Source organism: Cervus canadensis, chromosome 30, assembly GCF_019320065.1.
Source record: "Cervus canadensis isolate Bull #8, Minnesota chromosome 30, ASM1932006v1, whole genome shotgun sequence".
Classification (NCBI taxonomy): domain Eukaryota; kingdom Metazoa; phylum Chordata; class Mammalia; order Artiodactyla; family Cervidae; genus Cervus; species Cervus canadensis.
In genome coordinates, this window is record NC_057415.1 from 23,878,743 (window position 1) to 23,898,021 (window position 19,279).

At 41.3% G+C, this 19,279-nt stretch overlaps 1 protein-coding gene across 2 annotated transcripts; it reads right to left on the reverse strand.

Moving 5' to 3' along the window:
* Positions 1-443: 443 nt before the first annotated feature.
* Positions 444-14,044, reverse strand: LOC122431993 (acyl-coenzyme A amino acid N-acyltransferase 2-like). Of its 2 annotated transcripts, none has more exons than XM_043453684.1 (4): positions 13,951-14,044; positions 6,815-7,309; positions 6,403-6,605; positions 444-2,911 (listed from the first exon to the last, which is right to left on the reverse strand). In XM_043453684.1, exons 2-4 carry the CDS (start codon positions 7,275-7,277, stop codon positions 2,318-2,320), a joined length of 1,260 nt encoding a protein of 419 aa, XP_043309619.1. In that variant the 5' UTR covers positions 7,278-7,309; positions 13,951-14,044; the 3' UTR covers positions 444-2,317. The 2 variants fall into 2 exon arrangements, with proteins under 2 accessions (XP_043309619.1, XP_043309620.1); XM_043453685.1 differs by lacking the exon at positions 13,951-14,044 and adding an exon at positions 9,815-10,290.
* Between the last annotated feature and the right edge of the window lie 5,235 nt (positions 14,045-19,279).

The following is a 19,279-nucleotide window of genomic DNA, read 5'->3' on the forward strand; positions in this document are numbered from 1 at the left end:
GATGAACTTATTTGCAAAGCAGAGAGTCACAGATATAGAGAACCAACTCATGGTTACCAAGCAGGGAAGGAGGAGGGGGATAAATTAGGAGATTGGGATTGACCTTCATACACTACTATGTATAAAATATCAATAGATAACTAATGAGAACCAATTGTATAGCAGAGGGAACTCTACTCAGTGCTCTATGGTGACCTAAATGGGAAGGAAATCTAAAAAAGAAGGGATATATGTGTATATACATGTAACTGATCCACTTTGCTATATAGCAGAAACGAATACAGCATTGTAAAGCAACTACACTCCAATGAAAATTAATTTAAAATAATGATTACTGATTGCAAAAAATTAATCTGAAATTAATGAGGTATATCATGGAGAAAAGATGTATGGCATGCTAAAGTGCTTATCTGTTGGGCAGAAAAATAAATATACCAATTGTATCTTATTTTTTAACTTTTATTATTAAAAATTTGCAAGCATACATTAGAGAAAACAAACCTCAGTATATGCATCATCTAGATATAATAATTTCTCACATTTTCCATATGCCTGAGGTATTTTAAAATGATTCCCAGATATTGTGACTCTTTACCTCTAAATATGTCAATATCCGTCTCTAAAAAGTTATTTTTTTACATAACCCCAATACCATTCTGACACCTAACAAGATAACGATTTCATAGTATTGTTTACTATCTAGTCATATTCATATTTCTCTAGTTACCACTCAAAAATCTTTTTACAGTTATTTTGTTCAAACCCGTCCCACACACAGCATTTGGTTGATATGCCTCTCAAGTCCCTTTTAATTGTGAATAATTCTCCAGCTCACTCCAATGCATAAAGAAAAACAAAATCCTACAAAGTGAAAAATTCCAAAAATTTCCATGCAATTAACTTATGAAAAGAGACCAGGTCAGTTGGTAATTAACTTATGAAGAGATCAGATCATAGAATGATAACAATCTATGGCTGTCTCCTTGTAGTACCATTTATCTTTTTCACTAGCTACCACATTAGTAAGAAGTTTGATCTAAGGACTGGATTTAAAGCTTGACATTAAAACTTCAAGCTTACTAGTGTTGTTAGAAGAGTTCTAAGAAGTGCTGGGCACTCCACATTACATCTCATCATGAAACATGTTATTTCAAGTTGACCATTTTTAGAGACACTAAGTTTGATCAGTGCGTTCCGAGGGTGACAATCTGACCCCTCCAATACAAAGTGAGATTCCCTTTTAAAGAACAAGTTAACTACAGGATGATACTTGGTACTTCTGTAAAAGGACTCTTGGGTTTAAGGGAGGGGCAGGGAGTAAATCACAAACTACTTAGACATTAACAAAATGAGAACATTGTATATCAAAAAGCCAGAAAAACACAAATATGACAGAAAGAATAAACTTATTTCAAAGAAGCAGAAGTTGATGAATCAGGAAAAATTAGATTTGACCCATAAACAACCCAAAAGCTGTTCCAGGAAAAGATCAATAAAATAGACAAATATTTAGCAGGTCGGATTCAAAGTAAAAGGCAAAAGCATGCAAATAAAACGACAGTTGATATGTTAAAAAGAGAGAGAGAGAGAAATGTGTTCCGGAAAATAGAGATGAAATTCTTAGAAAATATAAATGACTAGGTTAGCGCCAAAAAATTTTTTAATTTTAAAACCCAAACTAGTCAAGATGAGAAACTGACCTAGTAGAATTAGATGAATAAGAAAAATTAGTGTGTCAATGAATACAATTCACCATATTAACAGATTGAAGGAGAAAAGCATTATGGAAATGATAATAGCTAACTCTGATACTGAAATCACTATGTGCCAGGCACTCCTGTAATCACTTTAAATATAACTCATTTAGTCACTAAATGCTCCAGAAGCACATAAGGTATTGGAACTTTCCAAATCAAATGTCAAGTTCAACTCAGAACAGTTTAAGCAGAATATGACTTCACAAGGGACCTCAGCGTTCCAGGAAATTCATCTAGATTGGCAATACCCGGGCCCACGGTCTCCCCAGTAGGGATACAAAAGGTTGTTCAATGTTCAAGGGCGTCAAAATTTTGAAGGAGCAACGTACCCTGGTGCATATCAACTAAGATTCAATTTACAAAGATTTACAAAACACATACAATTTTATCAGAAATAGTTCAGATGCATCTGATTTCTTTGATTTTGTCCAATTTCCTTCCAGTTGACTCAAGATGACTGTGAATCTAGAGAAATCAAGAGAGCCCCTTCCCTCACCCATAGCCCTGCCTGATTCTTTTTTTTTTTTTTTTCCCCTGGTCTCCCCACCCCATCATCCCCCTTAGAGTGTGCTTCTGCTCAGAACAAGGTGTTGCCTGAAGAATTTCAGGATCTCTTGCCAGGAGTGCTCCTGGGCTGCGGCGTGGCCCTCAGGGTCGCCGCCCCAGAGCATGGGGAGGAAGAGGCCGCGGCTCCAGGACATATAGCACAGGGGCCCGTAGTGCGGCTCCAGCAGGTGGCCCGCCCCAGGGTAGGCCAGCATCCTTCCGCTGCTTTTCCCGTGCCTCCGCAGCTGGTCCAGCGCCTGCTCAGCGTATTCCTTGCTATTGAAGCATTCGTCAGCCTCGCCTACGACGAAGAGGATTGGGCCCCGGGCCTTTTCAACAGGAAGCACACTATGTTGATTCCGTTCATCTCTGGGGTCGCCCTTGAAGTGGCGGATGCGCACAGCGCCCTCGACGTTGACCTGCATGCGCTCTGGGTACGAGGGGATGGGGGCTATGACCAGATCCTTGTACCTGAGCGGAAATTCATGGATGGCATTGGTCCCATTGATGCAGACAGTGGCTGCCACCTGCTTGAGGTAGCAGGCCATGGCCAGCCCGATCTCTGCACCTTTGCTCACAGATATCACTCCAATTCCCGGCTTTTGGACCTGAAGGACAAAATGAAGGGAACCCATTGAGGGCCATTCTCTGAGAAGGAGCTGGCTTACAGGCCAGTAAGCTGGGATGACAGGGAGAGTCAGGAAATGGGGAGTGGGAGTCCTGGCACTAGGGTTTACCAGCTTCTGAGACCAAGAGAGATCATCATCTACTTACACTCCCTAAGCCTTATTGTCTTACGTGGGAGAGGGGGCGGGTCATAATATTACCTACCTTGCACGACTGTTATAAAGATCAAGTAAAACAATAGACACTAAAACTGCTCATCAAAAGCGGAGTTCTATATAAAGCAAAAAGGGTCTAATGTACCAGCAACATTCAAGCAGAGGCAGGTAAACATTCTGAAGAATCAAATTCTTCTCTCCAGCTAGAAAAGGAGGTGTCCTGGGTTCTTTCAACTATTAGGTAAGTGTAATTCCTATTTAAACGGCATTTTACAGCTACAGAGGATTTGCATATTGGTTAACCTAAACGCTAATCCTGGAAGCATTGGAAGGGTAAAGATGAAAGACTCGGATTCTATAAACTGGATTTCAGTACCCAGTCCAATAGGCAAAGCAGGGGTCACAGGAGGGAGTCCTTAATTTTGTGCTGGGCCGAGGGAGCAGTGGGAAGGGAAGAAGTCTGAGAGAAGAACGAGGAAAGGAAGGGCAATCTGGATGAACAATGGCAAATACATAGTAACCCTGTGTATTTACTTTGCTCACAATTGTATCCCAGCACCTTTCTATCATCAGAATCACCTGGGGGGGGGGGGAGACTTTAAAATCAGAACTTTCTGAGATCCAGTTTTTTTGAGAGCTAATTTAATAGGTCTGAGTGGCCCCAAGAATCTGATACTATAAACTATGGCCAAGGAAATCCAGTGTGCAACCACATCTGGGAACAATCCACGTGGAGTGAAAAAGGAGGGCTGTAGCTGACTGATGCACTGTTGCAGAATAACAGGTGAGCTGTGATGAGGGAATGGACTAGAACATCAGCCAAGAGGGAGAAGAGGCCATAATGTATTGAGAGAGAACCTAAAACACTTTGGCATGGATTGAGGGTATGGGAAAAGGAAGAGGGAAGAAGCCAGATGGGCACAAGTGATGAGGTGTATTAATTGAGCATTTACTATACGCGAGGCCCTCCATAAGTGCTTTACACATGTCATCTCATTCCTTCCAAGAAAATGGAAATTCAGGAAGTTTAAGTCTTGCTCAAGGTTACAACAGTATCAAGGGGCAGAGGTGGAAATTGAACCTCTTCTGCTGAATTTAACCACAAATTGAATTTTGGCAATTGCCCTTTCTCCTCCTAAAGTGTCACAAATAGTTAAATCTTGAAATGAAAAAACAAAAAAATTCAGTTGAAAACATTTTATCTGGGATTTAATTCCTTCTAGGCAATCCTTTAAAAAGAGCCAAAATACGCTTAGAAAAAGTCATACATCTATTTGATTATAATGATGATAACACAAAATGGGAGTACTGGTGATGCTCCAATAGGATACATATTCTGTCTCTTCTTGAGAAGAGTCAAGGCTCTCCCAGGGGAGAAAGATACAATTCGGGGAGCCAGAATGACAATGGTTTGGAGCCAAGACATTGCCCGAAGGCTCTGTCGCTAACTGGCTGTGGAGTTTTGGCATCTTACTCAACTGAGATGGGTAGGCCTTCTCATCTGAAAGATGAGGACCATGTCAAAAGTACTTTCATCTGGTAATTATGAGCATTAAATAAAAGGGTACATATAAAGTATATAGCATAGAGTCTAACAAATAATCACTGAATAAACATTAGGTGATATGATTGTTCTACCACGTCAGGTTGAACTGTTCAGTTTAGTTCAGTCGCTCAGTTGTGTCCGACTCTTTGTGACTCCATGAACTGCAGCACGCCAGGCCTCCCTGTCCATCACTAACTCCCGGAGTCCACCCAAACCCATGTCCATTGAGTCGGTGATGCCATCCAATCATCTCATCCTCTGTCGCCCCCTTCTCCTCCTGCCCTCAATCTTTCCCAGCATCAGGGTCTTTTCAAATGAGTCAGCTCTTCACATCAGGTGGCCAAAGTATTGCAGTTTCAGCTTCAACATCAGTTCTTTCAATGAGCACCCAGGACTGATCTCCTTTAGGATGGACTGGTTGGATCTCCTTGCAGTCCAAGGGACTCTCAAGAGTCTTCTCCAACACCACAGTTCAAAAGCATCAATTCTTCTGCACTCAGCTTTCTTAATAGTTCAACTCTCACATCCATACATGACCACTGGAAAAACCATAGCCTCGACTAGACAGACCTTTGTTGACAAAGTAATGTCTCTGCTTTTTAATATGCTGTCTAGGTTGGTCATAACTTTCCTTCCAAGGACTAAGTGTCATTTAATTTCATGGCTGCAGTCACCATCTGCAGTGATTTTGGAGCCCAGAAAAATAAAGTCAGCCACTGTTTCCCCATCTGTTTCCCATGAAGTGATGGGACCAGAAGCCATGATCTTAGTTTTCTGAATGTTGAGCTTTAAGCCAACTTTTTCACTCTCCTCTTTAACTTTCATCAAGAGACTCCTTAGTTCTTCTTCACTTTCTGCCATAAGGGTGGTGTCATCTGCATATCTGAGGTTATTGATATTTCTCCCGGCAATCTTGATTCCAGCTTGTGCTTCATCCAGCCCAGCGTTTCTCATGATGTACTCTGCATATAAGTTAAACGAGCAGGGTGACAATATACAGCCTTGATGTACTCCCTTTCCTATTTTGAACCAGTCTGTTGTTCCATGTCCAGTTCTAACCTTGGCATACAGATTTCTCAAGAGGCAGGTCAGGTGGTCTGGTATTCCCATCTCTTTCAGAATTTTCTATAGTTTATTGTGATCCATATAGTCAAAGGCTTTGGCGTAGTCAATAAAGCAGAAGTAGATGTTTTTCTGGAACTCCCTTGCTTTTTTGATGATCCAGCAGAGGTTAACAATTTGATCTCTGGTTCCTCTGCCTTTTCTAAAACCAGCTTGAACATCTGGAAATTCACAGTTCACGTATAGATGAAGCCTGGCTTGGAGAATTTTGAGCATTACTTTACTAGCATGTGAGATGAGTGCAATTGTGCAGTAGTTTGAGCATTCTTTGGCATTGCCTTTCTTTGGGATTGGAATGAAAACTGACCTTTTCCAGTCCTGTGGCCACTGCTGAGTTTTCCAAATTTGCTGACATATCAAGTGCAGCACTTTCAAGAAATACCTAATATATAAACCTTTTTGAACTAGAAAATGAAGAGGATCATAATATACCCAATATTTATTGTCTTCTCTGTGCCAGTAAGCATTAAGCTGATCCTAATCAACCCAGCAATCCTACAGGGTTGATATTATTATCCCCAATTTTAACTCAAGTGTGCTGTGCCCCAGTCTAAACAAACTGGTAACATAGGCAAAACAGACATTTGTGATAATATATATATATATTTGCTATAATATTGCCAGGTAAAATGAAAAGTATTTTAAGTACCTTGGGATGAGCTAGTAGCAAGTTGGCAGCCTCCTCAAAATATTCCAGGTCCACCTCCTCCAGCTGATTGGGCAGGTCATCATAGGCAAAATATGCTAAAGCCAGCACTGCAAATCCACGGGCAGCCAAAAGACTGGCCCGATATTCAACAAGACCCCCGATGCCCCCTAACAAATCAAGGAGTCCTGGGAATGGGCCTTCCCCTAAGAGCAGCAAAAAGAGAAGAAAATGAGATCAGAAAGAGTATCAGAAGGGCTGAGTAGATAACAACAAAAGTATAAGCTGAGCAGAATGAAACGGCTTGTTACTTTTAAAAGATTGTGGGAAATCCTAGTTCAACAACTGGATGCCCTTTGTTTTTGCTTTTATCCCCACCAACCGTGTTTTCTAGGTCCCCCGAGATGAGTCTCACCTGGAGGCAGGAACAGGGCTGCTCTCACTCGGCCTTCTCGGATAGGCACCCGCTCCAGGTCAGGGCTGGAGAACCAGCGCTGCAGCACCTGGCTGGCCTTGGGCTGAACATTGCCTACCTTGTGTATGTGAACTGAGTCATATAGATCCAGAGTGATCCAGAAGGGTGTGTTCATCACATCCCTCTTAATTAGCCTGGCAAAAGGCCTCTCGGATTGCAGGGACCAGATAAGGCCCATCGGATGGACCCCCATGTAGTGGCCCCCCACGGCAGGATCTCGCTTCAGGTCCAGTTCCCCAGCCTCGTTAGCCCTGTAGAAAGCTCGGGACCGGTATAGATTCCCCTTGTCATCCTTCATGGTCGCTATGAGGGTCACCATCTGCAGTGGGGGCAGGCCTGTCGCTTGGATGTGCACAGGCTCATCCGCCAGGGCACTTGCCGGGGTGACTGTCAGCTGGAACATTGGCAACAGGCAAAGAGACCAAGTGGTGTTTCCTGCAGTGGGAGAGAAGACTTTGAGTTGGAGACTTTGGTTCCAAGGAAGAGGCTCAGACAAGGCTTACACTGGCCCAGAAGACTTCTGGAGATTAGTACAAAATACACAGAACATTTGGAGGAGGGAAAAATAAGGTGTGCAGAGCATACTCATTATTCTCATTTTACATATGAGGAAGGTTAAGTGGCGTGCCCAAGTATTGTAAATAATTAATAGTAGAACTGGAAATTCAAGCTAGTCTTAACACTATAGCCTCCTGTCTTAGCCATTACAGCACTGAAGGAAATCTTATTTTTGTGGTTTTGAGTAAATTGAGCTTCAGTAGATCATTCCCAGGTGACCTGTTTCACAGGTGTTTGTTAGGCTGCAAGGGGTAAAGCAAGATTAAGGATTTCCTGGAAGGATCAGTGCTGCTTTTCTTTTCTTTTTTTTTTTTTCAGTGCTGCTTTTCAATTCCCATATCTACATAAACAAGAAATATGTTATAGTATTATTTCTTTTTCACTTTTTCAAATTTCCAATCCCTCCCTGCCATTGTAAGACCAACCACCAGCTCTTTTCAGAATTCCCATTATTTGTTCTTTTTCAGGGAAAATAAAATTTCATGATCTGCTTCTATGGCTTTCCAGTGGAGTGGTAAATATCAAATGTTGTTTGTAGCAAAGAGAATGAAATATACATTTGGTCAGCCATTTCATACTCTGCCCTTTTATGAGCAAAATTGGGGTATTCTCCTCCCTCACTCTTTTCCTTCTTTCTTTCTCTCCTTTCTTATATAACTCATTCACAAAGGATTTGAACCTGTTTATAGGTAACAGAGACATAATAAAATAAAAATAGGATCTGGGAACATATGAACTAGAATCAGAAACACTGAATGAATGACAACCAAAGGGAAAAAGGCAACCTGTCAGTCATGTTGTTCTAATTATTCTCATAGAAAGGGTTACCAGTTTATCAACGGAAAGGAAAAAGTGAGGCCTTTCCAATATCTTCCTAAAAGAAATTTCTCACATGAGAGTTTGATATAGATATGCATCATTTTCCAACAATATCTTCAGACAAATTGTAGTAATAGGTGTCCCCTCAGAAAGTTTGATCCTCTAAGGGATCCTTGATTTTATTTTATGGAGGAATGCAAAGTGAGGGCTTTAGGCTTTATATTTGTGACCAGAAAAGATTCTGGAGAAAATAAACAGGGTCTGGCAGTGCAGGGGCGGGAGAGGGGTCTTAATGCTCAGTTTTTCACTGTTGAAAGGGGATCTTCAGAGGAAAGAGAGGGTCAAGGAAAAAATGCATTTTGTGCTTCTTTTACGAAAAAGTGATTTCCTGGGAAGTCCCTGGTGGTCCAGTGATTAGAACTCCACTCTCTCAATGCCAAAGGTCTGGGTTCCATCCCTGGTTGGGGAACTAAAATTCCACAAACTTCTCAGCACAGCCAAAAATTTAAAAAGCAAAACAATTTTTAAAAGAAAGTAATTTTCCGCAAAGGACACACTCCCTCGCACCTGTTTCCCCATCAACAACCAGTATTACTGACCATTTGAAAACTCATGATCAATAGAATAATTTGGAATAAATAGAAAGATTGTGAATGTTTTCCTTTAATACCAGCAGAGTTCTACACAGAAGGAGGTTGCATCAGTTCAAACCTCCTGGGTCTTTCATTCATCTTAGGGAGACAGGACATGTAATATGAATAAGAACACCCCATATCCTGTGTGACATTTCAGGGCTCCCTTGGTATTTTCTGATCTGGTCCTTCCTATAACTCTTTGTATCTGCTATTTCTTTCTTCCCAAAAAAGAAATCATTAAGAAGGGGTACTTGAGAGCCTTATTCCACACATTCTTCTTCCTTCTCAAAACTTCCGTATAATAGTGACTCACTACAGATTTTATTTTCAAATAGAATTCATTTGAATTACTTAACATAACTACTCTCCTGCATGCATTCTGCGTCTGGTCTCATTCTCCCAGGTGGATTGCAAACTCAAGGGCAGCAACCATGTGTTAAAACTTTAGGAAATCTTACCAATACTCGTGTAGTAAATTATACATTGTACATACTTCAGAGTTATGAAATTCATAATGGGAGCAAGAAAAAAAAAAGCACCAAACAAGTAATGAAGATACTCTACTTATATAGTGCTTTTGTAATGTAAAATATTAGAGTTTCTTTACAAGTCATGGTCTCTCTTTATCTGAGAATTGCCCCCTAAGCCCAGAGATGGACCATCCATCCTATGTTTATACAATGTGACCTCCTTCCTGGGGGTTGTTGCTGACTGGATCAGGACTGGTCACCTGATTCAAGATATGCCTGGAATGTTCCTCCCTTGCCAATCTGGAATGGGGACTCAGAGCTCACCAGTCCCTTTATCAAGATAAAGACTAAAGGTGAAGCAGAGGTAGCAAAGTTGGGTACCAACTTTGGTAGCAGAGTTGACTTGCGTGGCCTCGCCTTTGACATCCTGAAATTTTGCACCCAAGGTGCCCTCTTACCTCACGCTAGTCCTGTCCCTGGACTCTCTGTGTGAGTGTATCCATAAAGTGCAGACACTGCATCCAGATTATCACAGAAAACCAGCCTTAGGGTAGAGTATGGACATTTGAGGAAAGAGAGACAGAGACAGAAATTAGTTTGTTCCTATCCTGAGAAGCCCCTGAAGAAAGAAGGTCTGCAATTACGGAAATAAGCGTCAGAGGAAAGAAAGATGCCAGAAGATAGGTTTCAGAAGATTTCAGTCTTTGAAAGGAATCTTTCTTAGAATTTTGTTTTGGGGTCTCAGGACTTAGCTGACTATGCTTACTGTTTTATCTCCTAGTTTTTTTGGAGCTCCTGTTAAATGTGTAAAGCTATTGATTCTGAATTGTCAGAAATTCCCTGTAATGGTCATAGTATTCTAGGTCTGGATTTTGCCATTTACACCAAGGTATATGCAAGGGATTAGATTATAATGATAGTACCTGTAAGAACAAGAACACATGAAATAGAGAGATAGAGAGAGATCACTCGGTAAGTCAACAATGTGTGCTTGTGAATGGTGTCTCTGGTTTCTTGGCCACACACAGTAGGAAGAAGCCACGTGATCAGCAATCCCACAGTCACTGCCTTTGGAACGTGGGCTAAACAAAGTCGCCTTTCACAGGCTGATGAGGCAGATCTCCGGAAGATGTGGTAGGGATCCAAGGCAAAGTTTGACAGATTTCCTTTGCAGAACTTAGTTGTAAGCCTCTCGGACCTCAGATTAATCAAACCTCTGTGTCATCTGTTCTTTATATAACACTCTCTTATAAATTCAAGAAACAAGAAAAATCCAAGATTTAAATATTGGGTTGGCAAAAAAGTTCATTTGGGTTTTCCTTAATATCTTACAGAAAACCCAGAATGAAAATTTTGGTCCACCCAATACATGCACATGTATACACACACACACACACACACACACACACACACTTACAAAAGAAGATTTGGGATTCTCAAATCTGGGGTTCTGAGGAACTCTGAGGTTCTGCAAAATGTCATTAGGGTTTCCACAAGAGCTCTTAATTGGAAAAAAAGAGAAACAGTTTTTTTTTTCCATTTATTTTTGTTAGTTGGAGGCTAATTACTTTACAAAATATTGTAGTGGTTTTTGCCATACATTGACATGAATCAGCCATGGATTTACATGTGTTTTTGAACTCCAAGTATGAGGTAAAGGACGGGGCTAAGCAGTTCCATTCCTGGTTGTTTAGCCCCATAGGGTACTATGTGAAAGGACCATAGCCAGAGACCATTCTCAGTTTGAGATGCAATTAGCGGGGGCTTGTGAAGGTTAGTGAGCTCAATGTTTAGTGAAGAGGAGGACACTGTGTTGATGAGTGCCTCTCCTCCTTGAATTACCTCCTCCAAACCCCTCTCTGCTCTGTGGACTGAGATAAAGAAGAGAACAAAGTCTATTGGTGTAACATAGAGGGAAATTTGCTGGTATTACAAGTGGTCCTGTTTCACTGGGCATGATCTTTAACAACTAAAAAACGCAGCAGTGACTCCAGGAAAGGGGAAAAGACAAATCGAATATCACAATTATTTGACAAGTAATGGGGCTGGTTATTTTAAGTGGCCTTTGGAATTCAATTCCCCTCATTTCCCTTTTTTCTGTAATAGGAAACAATTACTGAGCACTTACTAAAGGCTTGTCACTGGGTAATAGGAATCTGCATAGTAAAGCCTTTTCACTTTTCAAGACCCTTTTATGTTTATTATTTCTCTTGACCCTCACAAAAAAATCTATGGGAATAAAAAAAAAATTATTATTATCCTTACATTGTAAATTAGAAAATTGAGCTCAGCTAGTTAAATGACTTACCCAAACTTGCCTATGTTGTTAATGGTGAAGTAAGAATTTTAACCAGTGCCATCCTTCCCTACTTACACACCTTACTTATCTTCCCCAAATGAGGATAGACACGTGAAAGCTCATTCTTTCCCGGGCCCCTTCCTCTTGCTTTTCTTTCCTACTTCTTTCTTGATTTTAACTTCATCTCTTCCTTTCCCCAACTCTGAAGACTTATGTTAAATATTAATATACATCCTGGTATACCCTCTTTCTTGATTATACCTTTATCTTTCCTGTTCCTTAATTCTAAAGCCTTTTGGTTAAATATTAATATATACCGTGATGTGGCGGAACTAGTAATGGAACAGTAGAGTTAAACTTTATAGTCCACAAACCCACATATGCAGGAAATGTAAATTTTTTCTATTTTTCTAGATTCAGAGTAATTTCTATTCCTGACCCAGGTATCAAACCCGGGTCTCCAGCATTGCAGGCAGATTCTTTACTGTCTGAACCAGTGCAGGCCCAATGGGTGGTGCTAGTGGTAGAGAACCTGCCTGCCAATGCAGGAGACTCAAAGAGGTGTGGATTCGATCCCTGAGTTAGGAAGATACCCTGGAGTAGGAAATGAAAACCCACTCCAATATTCTTGCCTGGAATATTCCATGGACAGAGGAGCCTGGCAGGCTGTTGTCCATGGGGTCGCAAAGAGTTGGACACGACTGAGTGACTGAGAATGCTTGATGATGAGCTTACTTGATGATGCATTCTTCTAAACCCATTTTACAATGGATGCCAGGGGTTCCAAATTCGTATACCTATTGGGGTCAGACAGGTAATATAAGTTTATAGATAAAGACCAGAGGTGGACAAAATATAAGACTGTAGTGAACCTAAGACTACCAGCCCATCTATAGGCACTCAAATGTATTATATTAAAAAAAAAAACACATGCATACGAAACCACCCAACAACCACCAAACAAACAAAAATCAATCCAAGGTGTGGACCAAATGAAACACACCCATTTGTGACTTCTGGAATTCAGGTCATCCATTAGGATATTGCACCATAAAGGCCAAGTAAAGATCTTTGTTTTCTCTTCCTGGTGTACTGTCCTTTTCTGAGGCAAAAAGTATCAACTGGCCTCCCTCTGGAGGAAGAAGGAAAACAAGGTAAAATAGAAATACCAAAATATGAGTGACATATCTCAGAGATAGTGTGAAGATAGAACAGAAGACCAGGTGAATTTTTATGGGCTAATAAGATGCAAAATTCCTCAAAATTCAATGGCACAAAATTTCCAGATTTCCTCACTTCCTTGCAGCAGAAGGCAGGACCCTGTATACTGGTAACTGTCAAAGAAACCAAAAGTAGAAAGCAACCGGAGGGCAAAAAACAAGAACTCAGCTGCCTCACATGTGGTGGTAGAGAGGGACCCCTCAGCAAAATGGAAGCAACCTGATAGGGTCTGAAAGCTGAAACCCACATAGCTAAGCAGGTTTCAGACCCCTCCCCCCGCCCCCGCCCAGAGTCCCAGGGTGAAGGGTGGGGATCAAGCCTGCACTATTCGAGACCTTGACCTGTTAGAGGAACGGCAGTCAAGAACTGGCAGGACATCAACACATCAGAAGCAGGAAGCAAAGAGTAAAAGAGAGCAAAGTTCCCATGGAACTTAAAATTACCATCACTAATCAAGAAACAAAGATTCCATTCCCTTTAGAAGCCTGTGGCTTTTCTTTCTTCACCCCAGCACTTCTTCTTCCTAATAAATCCCTGAAAAATATTCCTTGAGTCAAGAAACATCTCTCCGGTAGTCACATTAGGCTGGATCTTGACTTTTGTAGGCAAGTGTGCATTTTGCCTCCAAAGTAAAAGTGAAAGTGTTAGTTGATCAGTTGTGTCCAGCTCTTTGTGACCTCACGGACTATAGCCCACCAGGCTCCTCTGTCCATGAGATTCTCCAGGCAAGAATAGCAAAGTGGGTTTCCATTCCCCTCTCCAGGGTATCTTTCCAACCCAGAGACTGAACCTGGGTCTTCTGCATTGCAAGCAGATTCTTTACCGTCTGAGCCACCAGGAAAGCCCTTTTGCCTCCAAGATAGTTTCCTAAACAGTCTTCCAGATAGCTTGATGTAGCTAGCATCAATCTGCATTTAAACAATAAACCACCTGGGATAGTAAAACCACCTGCTGGTTTTTCAGAGAACTGAGCTACCCACTGAAGTGAACAAAATACGCACAGCAAGACGCAAACAGCCTTCCCGGGTGCCCTGTGGCTGAAATCAAAAAGCAGATCTTTTCTACTTGACTCACCCTGAATTCAGCTGTAGGGAGCAGTCCGGAGCGAGGTGCCTTACTGAGCCAGCGAAGAGCACTAGACACTTGCCTGTTGCTTGCTAATTTAGATCCTTCAAAATACCTCAGCCTACTGGTCAAAGTTGAAACTATCTCCATAGAAACAATCAGCTGACTTTTTTTTTTTTTTAAGTTCTCAGGGGCAGGGTTATCAGCACATGCTGCCACCAGCTCTGGGCAAAGACTCAGTTTAGCTGGCGTGCCTTTCAATCCAAGTGTTTCATAGTGGAGTCTTTCATTTCATCACGTATGTCTGGTTTCTGTGCCTCTTCTCTGAACTTCTCTCGACTCCTAGCTCTCTTCTCCTTTGCTTCAATTCCTTCCCTATCTCCTCCCCTAAGTCAGTAGTCTCTTAGGCAGCACGTTTTTGTTGGTTTTGGAGAAGATGAGTCCCAAACATTCATCTTCAGAGTGGTGTGGTTTTCAGACTCATCTGGAGAGTCAGTTATACACAGACTCAGGGCCCTTTACCTGGAGATTCTGACTTGATAGGTTTTGGTTAAGTTTCTGGGATCTGTACTTTTAACAACAGATTCTAAAACATAGGTTCTAAAACAACAGATTCTAAAACAGTTTGCAAACCACTCTCCCAAGGCAGGGCTGAAGCCCTGTCCATGCAAAAATGCCTCCTCAGGACAAGAATCCCTGATATCCGTTCCACTGTTAATCCTATTAGTCAATGTCTATTGTCAAAATGTACAAATGAACCAAACTGCAGACTGCGTCTCCAGGTTGTGAGTTCCCTGAGGGAGGGTACCACATCTTCTCATTTTTGCATCTCTTGCAGCCAGCGAAGTGTAGCTAGCCTCTGGAATCAGAGAACCATGATTGGAACCCTGATTCCTTTACATCTGTCATTGTGATTGACCTCAGACAAATTACTGACCTTTCCTTGGACTTCAGCTTTCTAATTTGTGAAATGTGAATGGTATGATAAAATATATTGAAAGTGAAATGTAAGCCTTGAGGAGAAGGGGTAAATATTGGGAGTCATGAGCAAACTGGAACATCTGGAACAAGAGGAGGCTGTTTTGGCACACAGCTCTTACATTGGATGAGAGGTACCTTGGTAGGATAGCAAAGCTCCCAGCTGAGTGACTAATTCCCAGGACTAGATCCAAGGATGGGGTTTGACTGAGGAGAAACACATAGAAATAGAGTGCTGTTTTTACTTAGACTCCAACAGAAGCACAGAGACTTCCCCAGTGGTCCAGTGGCTAAGGCTCAGCCCTCCAATGTAAGGTATGCTGGTTTGATCCCTGGTCAGGGAAAGACAATCCCACATGCCTTGGAGTATGGTGAAAAATAAATAAATAAATAAGAGAAGCACAAGAAACAGGGCTCCAGTTGTTCTTGTTGTTGTTCAGTCACCAATTCGAATCTGACTCTTTGCAACCCCATGGACTGCCCCATGCCAGGCTCCCCTGTCCTTCACTATCTCCCAGAGTTTGCTCAGATTCATGTCCATTGAGTTGGTAATGCCATCTAACCATCTCATCCTCTGCTGCCCCCAACTACTTTAACCTTCAATCTTTTCCAATATCAGGGTCTTTTCTAAGGAGTCAGCTCTTTGCACTAGGTGGCCAAAGTATTGGAGCTTCAGCATCAATCCTTCCAATGAATATTCAGGGCTGATTTCCTTTAGGATTGACTGCTTTGATCTCTTTGTAGTCCAAGGGACTCTCAAGGGTCTTCTCCAACACAACAGTTCAAAAGCATCAATTCTTCAGTTCTCAGCTTTCTTTATGGTCCAACTCTCACATCCATACATGACTACTGGAAAAATCTTAGCTCTGACTATATGGACCTTTGTCAGCAAAGTGATGCCTCTACTTTTTAATATGCTGTCTAGGTTGGTCATAGCTTTCCTTCCAAGGAGCAAGCATCTTCTAATTTCATGGCTGCAGTCACCATCCACAGTGACTTTGTAGCCAAAGAAAATAAAATATGTCACTGCCTCCACTTTTTCCCATCTATTTGTCATGAAGTGATGGGAGCAATTGCCATGATCTTAGTTTTTTGAATGTTGAGTTTTAAGCCAGTTTTTTCACTCGCCACTTTCAAACCCATATCAAGAGGCTCTTTAGTTCCCCTTCACTTCCTGCCATTAGAGTGGTTTCATCTGCATATCTAAGTTGTTTATATTTCTCCCAGCAATCTTGATTCCAGCTTGTGATTCACCTAGTCTGGCATTTTGCATGATATACTCTGCATATAAGTTAAATAAGCAGGATGACATACTTGACGTACTCCTTTCCAAATTTTGAACCAGTCGACTGTTTCATGTCCAGTTCTATTGACCTGCATATAGGTTTCTCAGGAGGTAAGTAAGTTGGCCTGGTACTTCCATCTCTTTAAGAATTTTCCACAGTTTGTTGTGATCCACACTGTCAAGGGCTTTAGTGTAGCCAATGAAGCAGAAGTAGATGTTTTTCTGGAATTTCCTTGCTTTCTCTATGTTCCAATGAATGTTGGCAATTTGATCTCTGCTTCTTCTGCCTTTTTTAAGCCAGACTGTACATTTGGAAGTTCTTGGTTCGTGTACTGCTGAAGCCTAGCTTGAAGGATTTTGAATATAACCTTGCTGGCATGTGAAATGAGTGTAATTGTATGCTAGTTTGAACTTTCATTTGGCATTGTCCTTCTTTGGGATTGGAATGAAAACACCTTTTCAAGTCCTGTGACCACTGCTGAGTTTTCCAAATTTGCTGGCATATTGAGTGCAGCACTTGAACAACATCATTTTTTTAGGATTTAAAATAGCTCAGCTGGAATTCTATCACCTCCACTAGCTTTATTCATAGTGATGCTTCCTAAGGCCCACTTGACTTCACACTCCAGGATGTCTGGCTCTATGTGAGTGACCACACCATCATAGTTATCATCCAGATCATTAAGACCTTTTTGTTTAGTTCTTCTGTGTATTCTTGCCACCTCTTCTTAATATCTTCTGCTTCTGTTAAGGTCTTTGCTGTTTCTGTCCTTTATATTGCCCATACTTGCATGAAATATTCCCTTGATATCTCCGGTTTTCTTGAGGAGATCTCTAGTCTTTCCCATTCTATTGTTTTCCTCTATTTCTTTGCATTGTTCATTAAGAAAGCCTTCTTTTATCTCTCCTTGCTAGTCTCTGGAACTCTGTATTCAGTTGAGTATATTTTTCCCTTGTCTTTCGCTTCTCTACTTTCCTCAGCTACTTGTAAGCCCTCTTCAGACAACCACTTTGCCCTCTTGCATTTCTTTTTCTTTGGGATGGTTTTGGTCACTGCCTCCTGTACAATGTTATGAACCTCCATCCATAGTTCTTCAGACACTCTGTCTACCAGATCTAATCCCTTGAATCTATTCGTCACCTTCACTGTATAATCATAAGGGATTCGAGTTAGGTCACAGCTGAATAGCCTAGTGATTTTCCCTATTTTCTTCAATTTAAGCCTGAATTTTGCAATAAGGAGCTCATAATTTGAGCCACAGTCAGCTCCAGGTCTTGTTTTTGCTGACTGTATAGAGTTTCTCCATCTTCAGCTGCAAAGAATAAAATCAATCTGATTTCAGTATTGACCATCTGGTGATGTCTACATGTAGACTCATTTCTTGTGTTTTTGGAAGGGGGTGTTTGCTATGACCAGTGCATTCTCTTGACAAAACTGTTATCCTTTGCCCTGCTTCATTTTATAAGCACAGCCAAACTTACCTGTTATTCCTGGTATCCCTTGACTTTCTACTTTTGCATTCCAATCCCCTACAAGGAAAATGACTTTTTTTTAATGTTAGTTCTACAAGGTATTATAGGTCTTCATTGAACCACTCAGGTTCAGCTTCTCTGGCATCAGTTGGCATCAGTAGACATGTATTACTGTGATGATGAATGGTTTGCCTGGAAACAAACTGAGATCATTCTGTCGTTTTTGAGGTTGTACCCAGGTACTGCATTTTGGACACTTGTTGATTATAAGGACTACCCAACAAAGGTCTGTCTAGTCAAAGTTTTGGTTTTTCCAGTAGTCGTGTATGGACATGAGAGTTGGACTATAAAGAAAGGTGAGTGCTGAAGAATTCATGCTTTTGTACTGTGGTGTTGGAGAAGACTCGAGAGTCCCTCGGATAGCAAGGAGACCCAACCAGCCCATCCTAAAGGAATATTCATTGGAAGGACTGATGCTGAAGCTGAAACTCCAATAATTTGGCCACATGATGTGAAGAACTGATTCACTGGAAAAGACGCTGATGCTGGGGATAATCAAAGGCAGGAGGAAAAGGGGATGACAGAGGATGAGATGGTTGGATGGCATCACCGACTCTATGGACATGAGTTTGAGTAAGCTCCGGGAGTTGGTGATCGGACATAACTGGGCGACTAAATTGAACTGAACTGAACATTTCTTCTAAGGAATTCTTGCCCACAGCAGTAGATATAATGGTCATCTGAATTAAATTCATCCATTTTAGTTGACTGATTCCTAAGATATCAGTGTTCAATCATGCCATCTGCTTGACCATGTCCAGTTTACGTTGACTCATGAACCTAACATTCCAGGTTCCTGTGCCATATTGTTCTTTACAACATGGTACTTTCCTTTCACCACCAGACACATCCAGAACTGAGCATTCTTTCCATTTTGGCCCAGCCACTTCATTCTTTCTGGAGCTATTAGTAATTGCCCTGTGCTGTTCCCAGTAGTTTATTGGACACCTTCTGACCTTGGAGGCTCATCTTCTGGTATCATATCCTTTTGCCTTTTCATATTGTTTATGGGGTTCTTGAGGCAAGAATCCTGGAGTGGTTTGCCGTTCCCTCCTTCACTGGACCACATTTTTTCAGAACTCTCCACTGTGACCTGTCTGTCTTGGTTGGCCCTACATGGCATGACTCATAGCTTCCATGAGTTATACAAGCCCCTTCACCACCACATGGCTGCGATCCCTGCAGTGGACCAGAGATTGAGGTATTGCAGATCTGAGATGGATAGTGCTGACGGTAGCGCAACAGTGTGAAAGTGCTTAAAGCCACTGTATAATGCAGCATATATTCATCTAAAAATGCCTAAAATGGCAAATTTTATGTTTTATCTATTTGCCACAATAAGAAAAAAGCCAGGATCTTCTATAAAGTTTTATTCATACAGTTTAAAAAATTAAATAAAATTAATATGGAATTAATTTCTGTTTTAACTCTAGCAACATTAGTATGCCAGAATTGGAGGGATTTTTTGTTTTACTGTATTTTTTAGATTTTATCATATAGTTTAATTTAGTCTTAAATGTTTCTAGTTCTTCTGATAGGTAA

Bases quoted from the DNA above. Each gene is read 5' to 3' on its own strand.
- LOC122431993 (XM_043453684.1), bottom strand. From the start codon at position 7,277: ATGTTCCAGCTGACAGTCACCCCGGCAAGTGCCCTGGCGGATGAGCCT. The intron at 6,606-6,814 runs GTGAGACTCATC...TGCTGCTCTTAG, and splicing joins AGCCCTGTTCCTGCCTCCAG to GGGAAGGCCCATTCCCAGGA. The intron at 2,912-6,402 runs GTACTTAAAATA...TTTGTCCTTCAG, and splicing joins TGCTACTAGCTCATCCCAAG to GTCCAAAAGCCGGGAATTGG.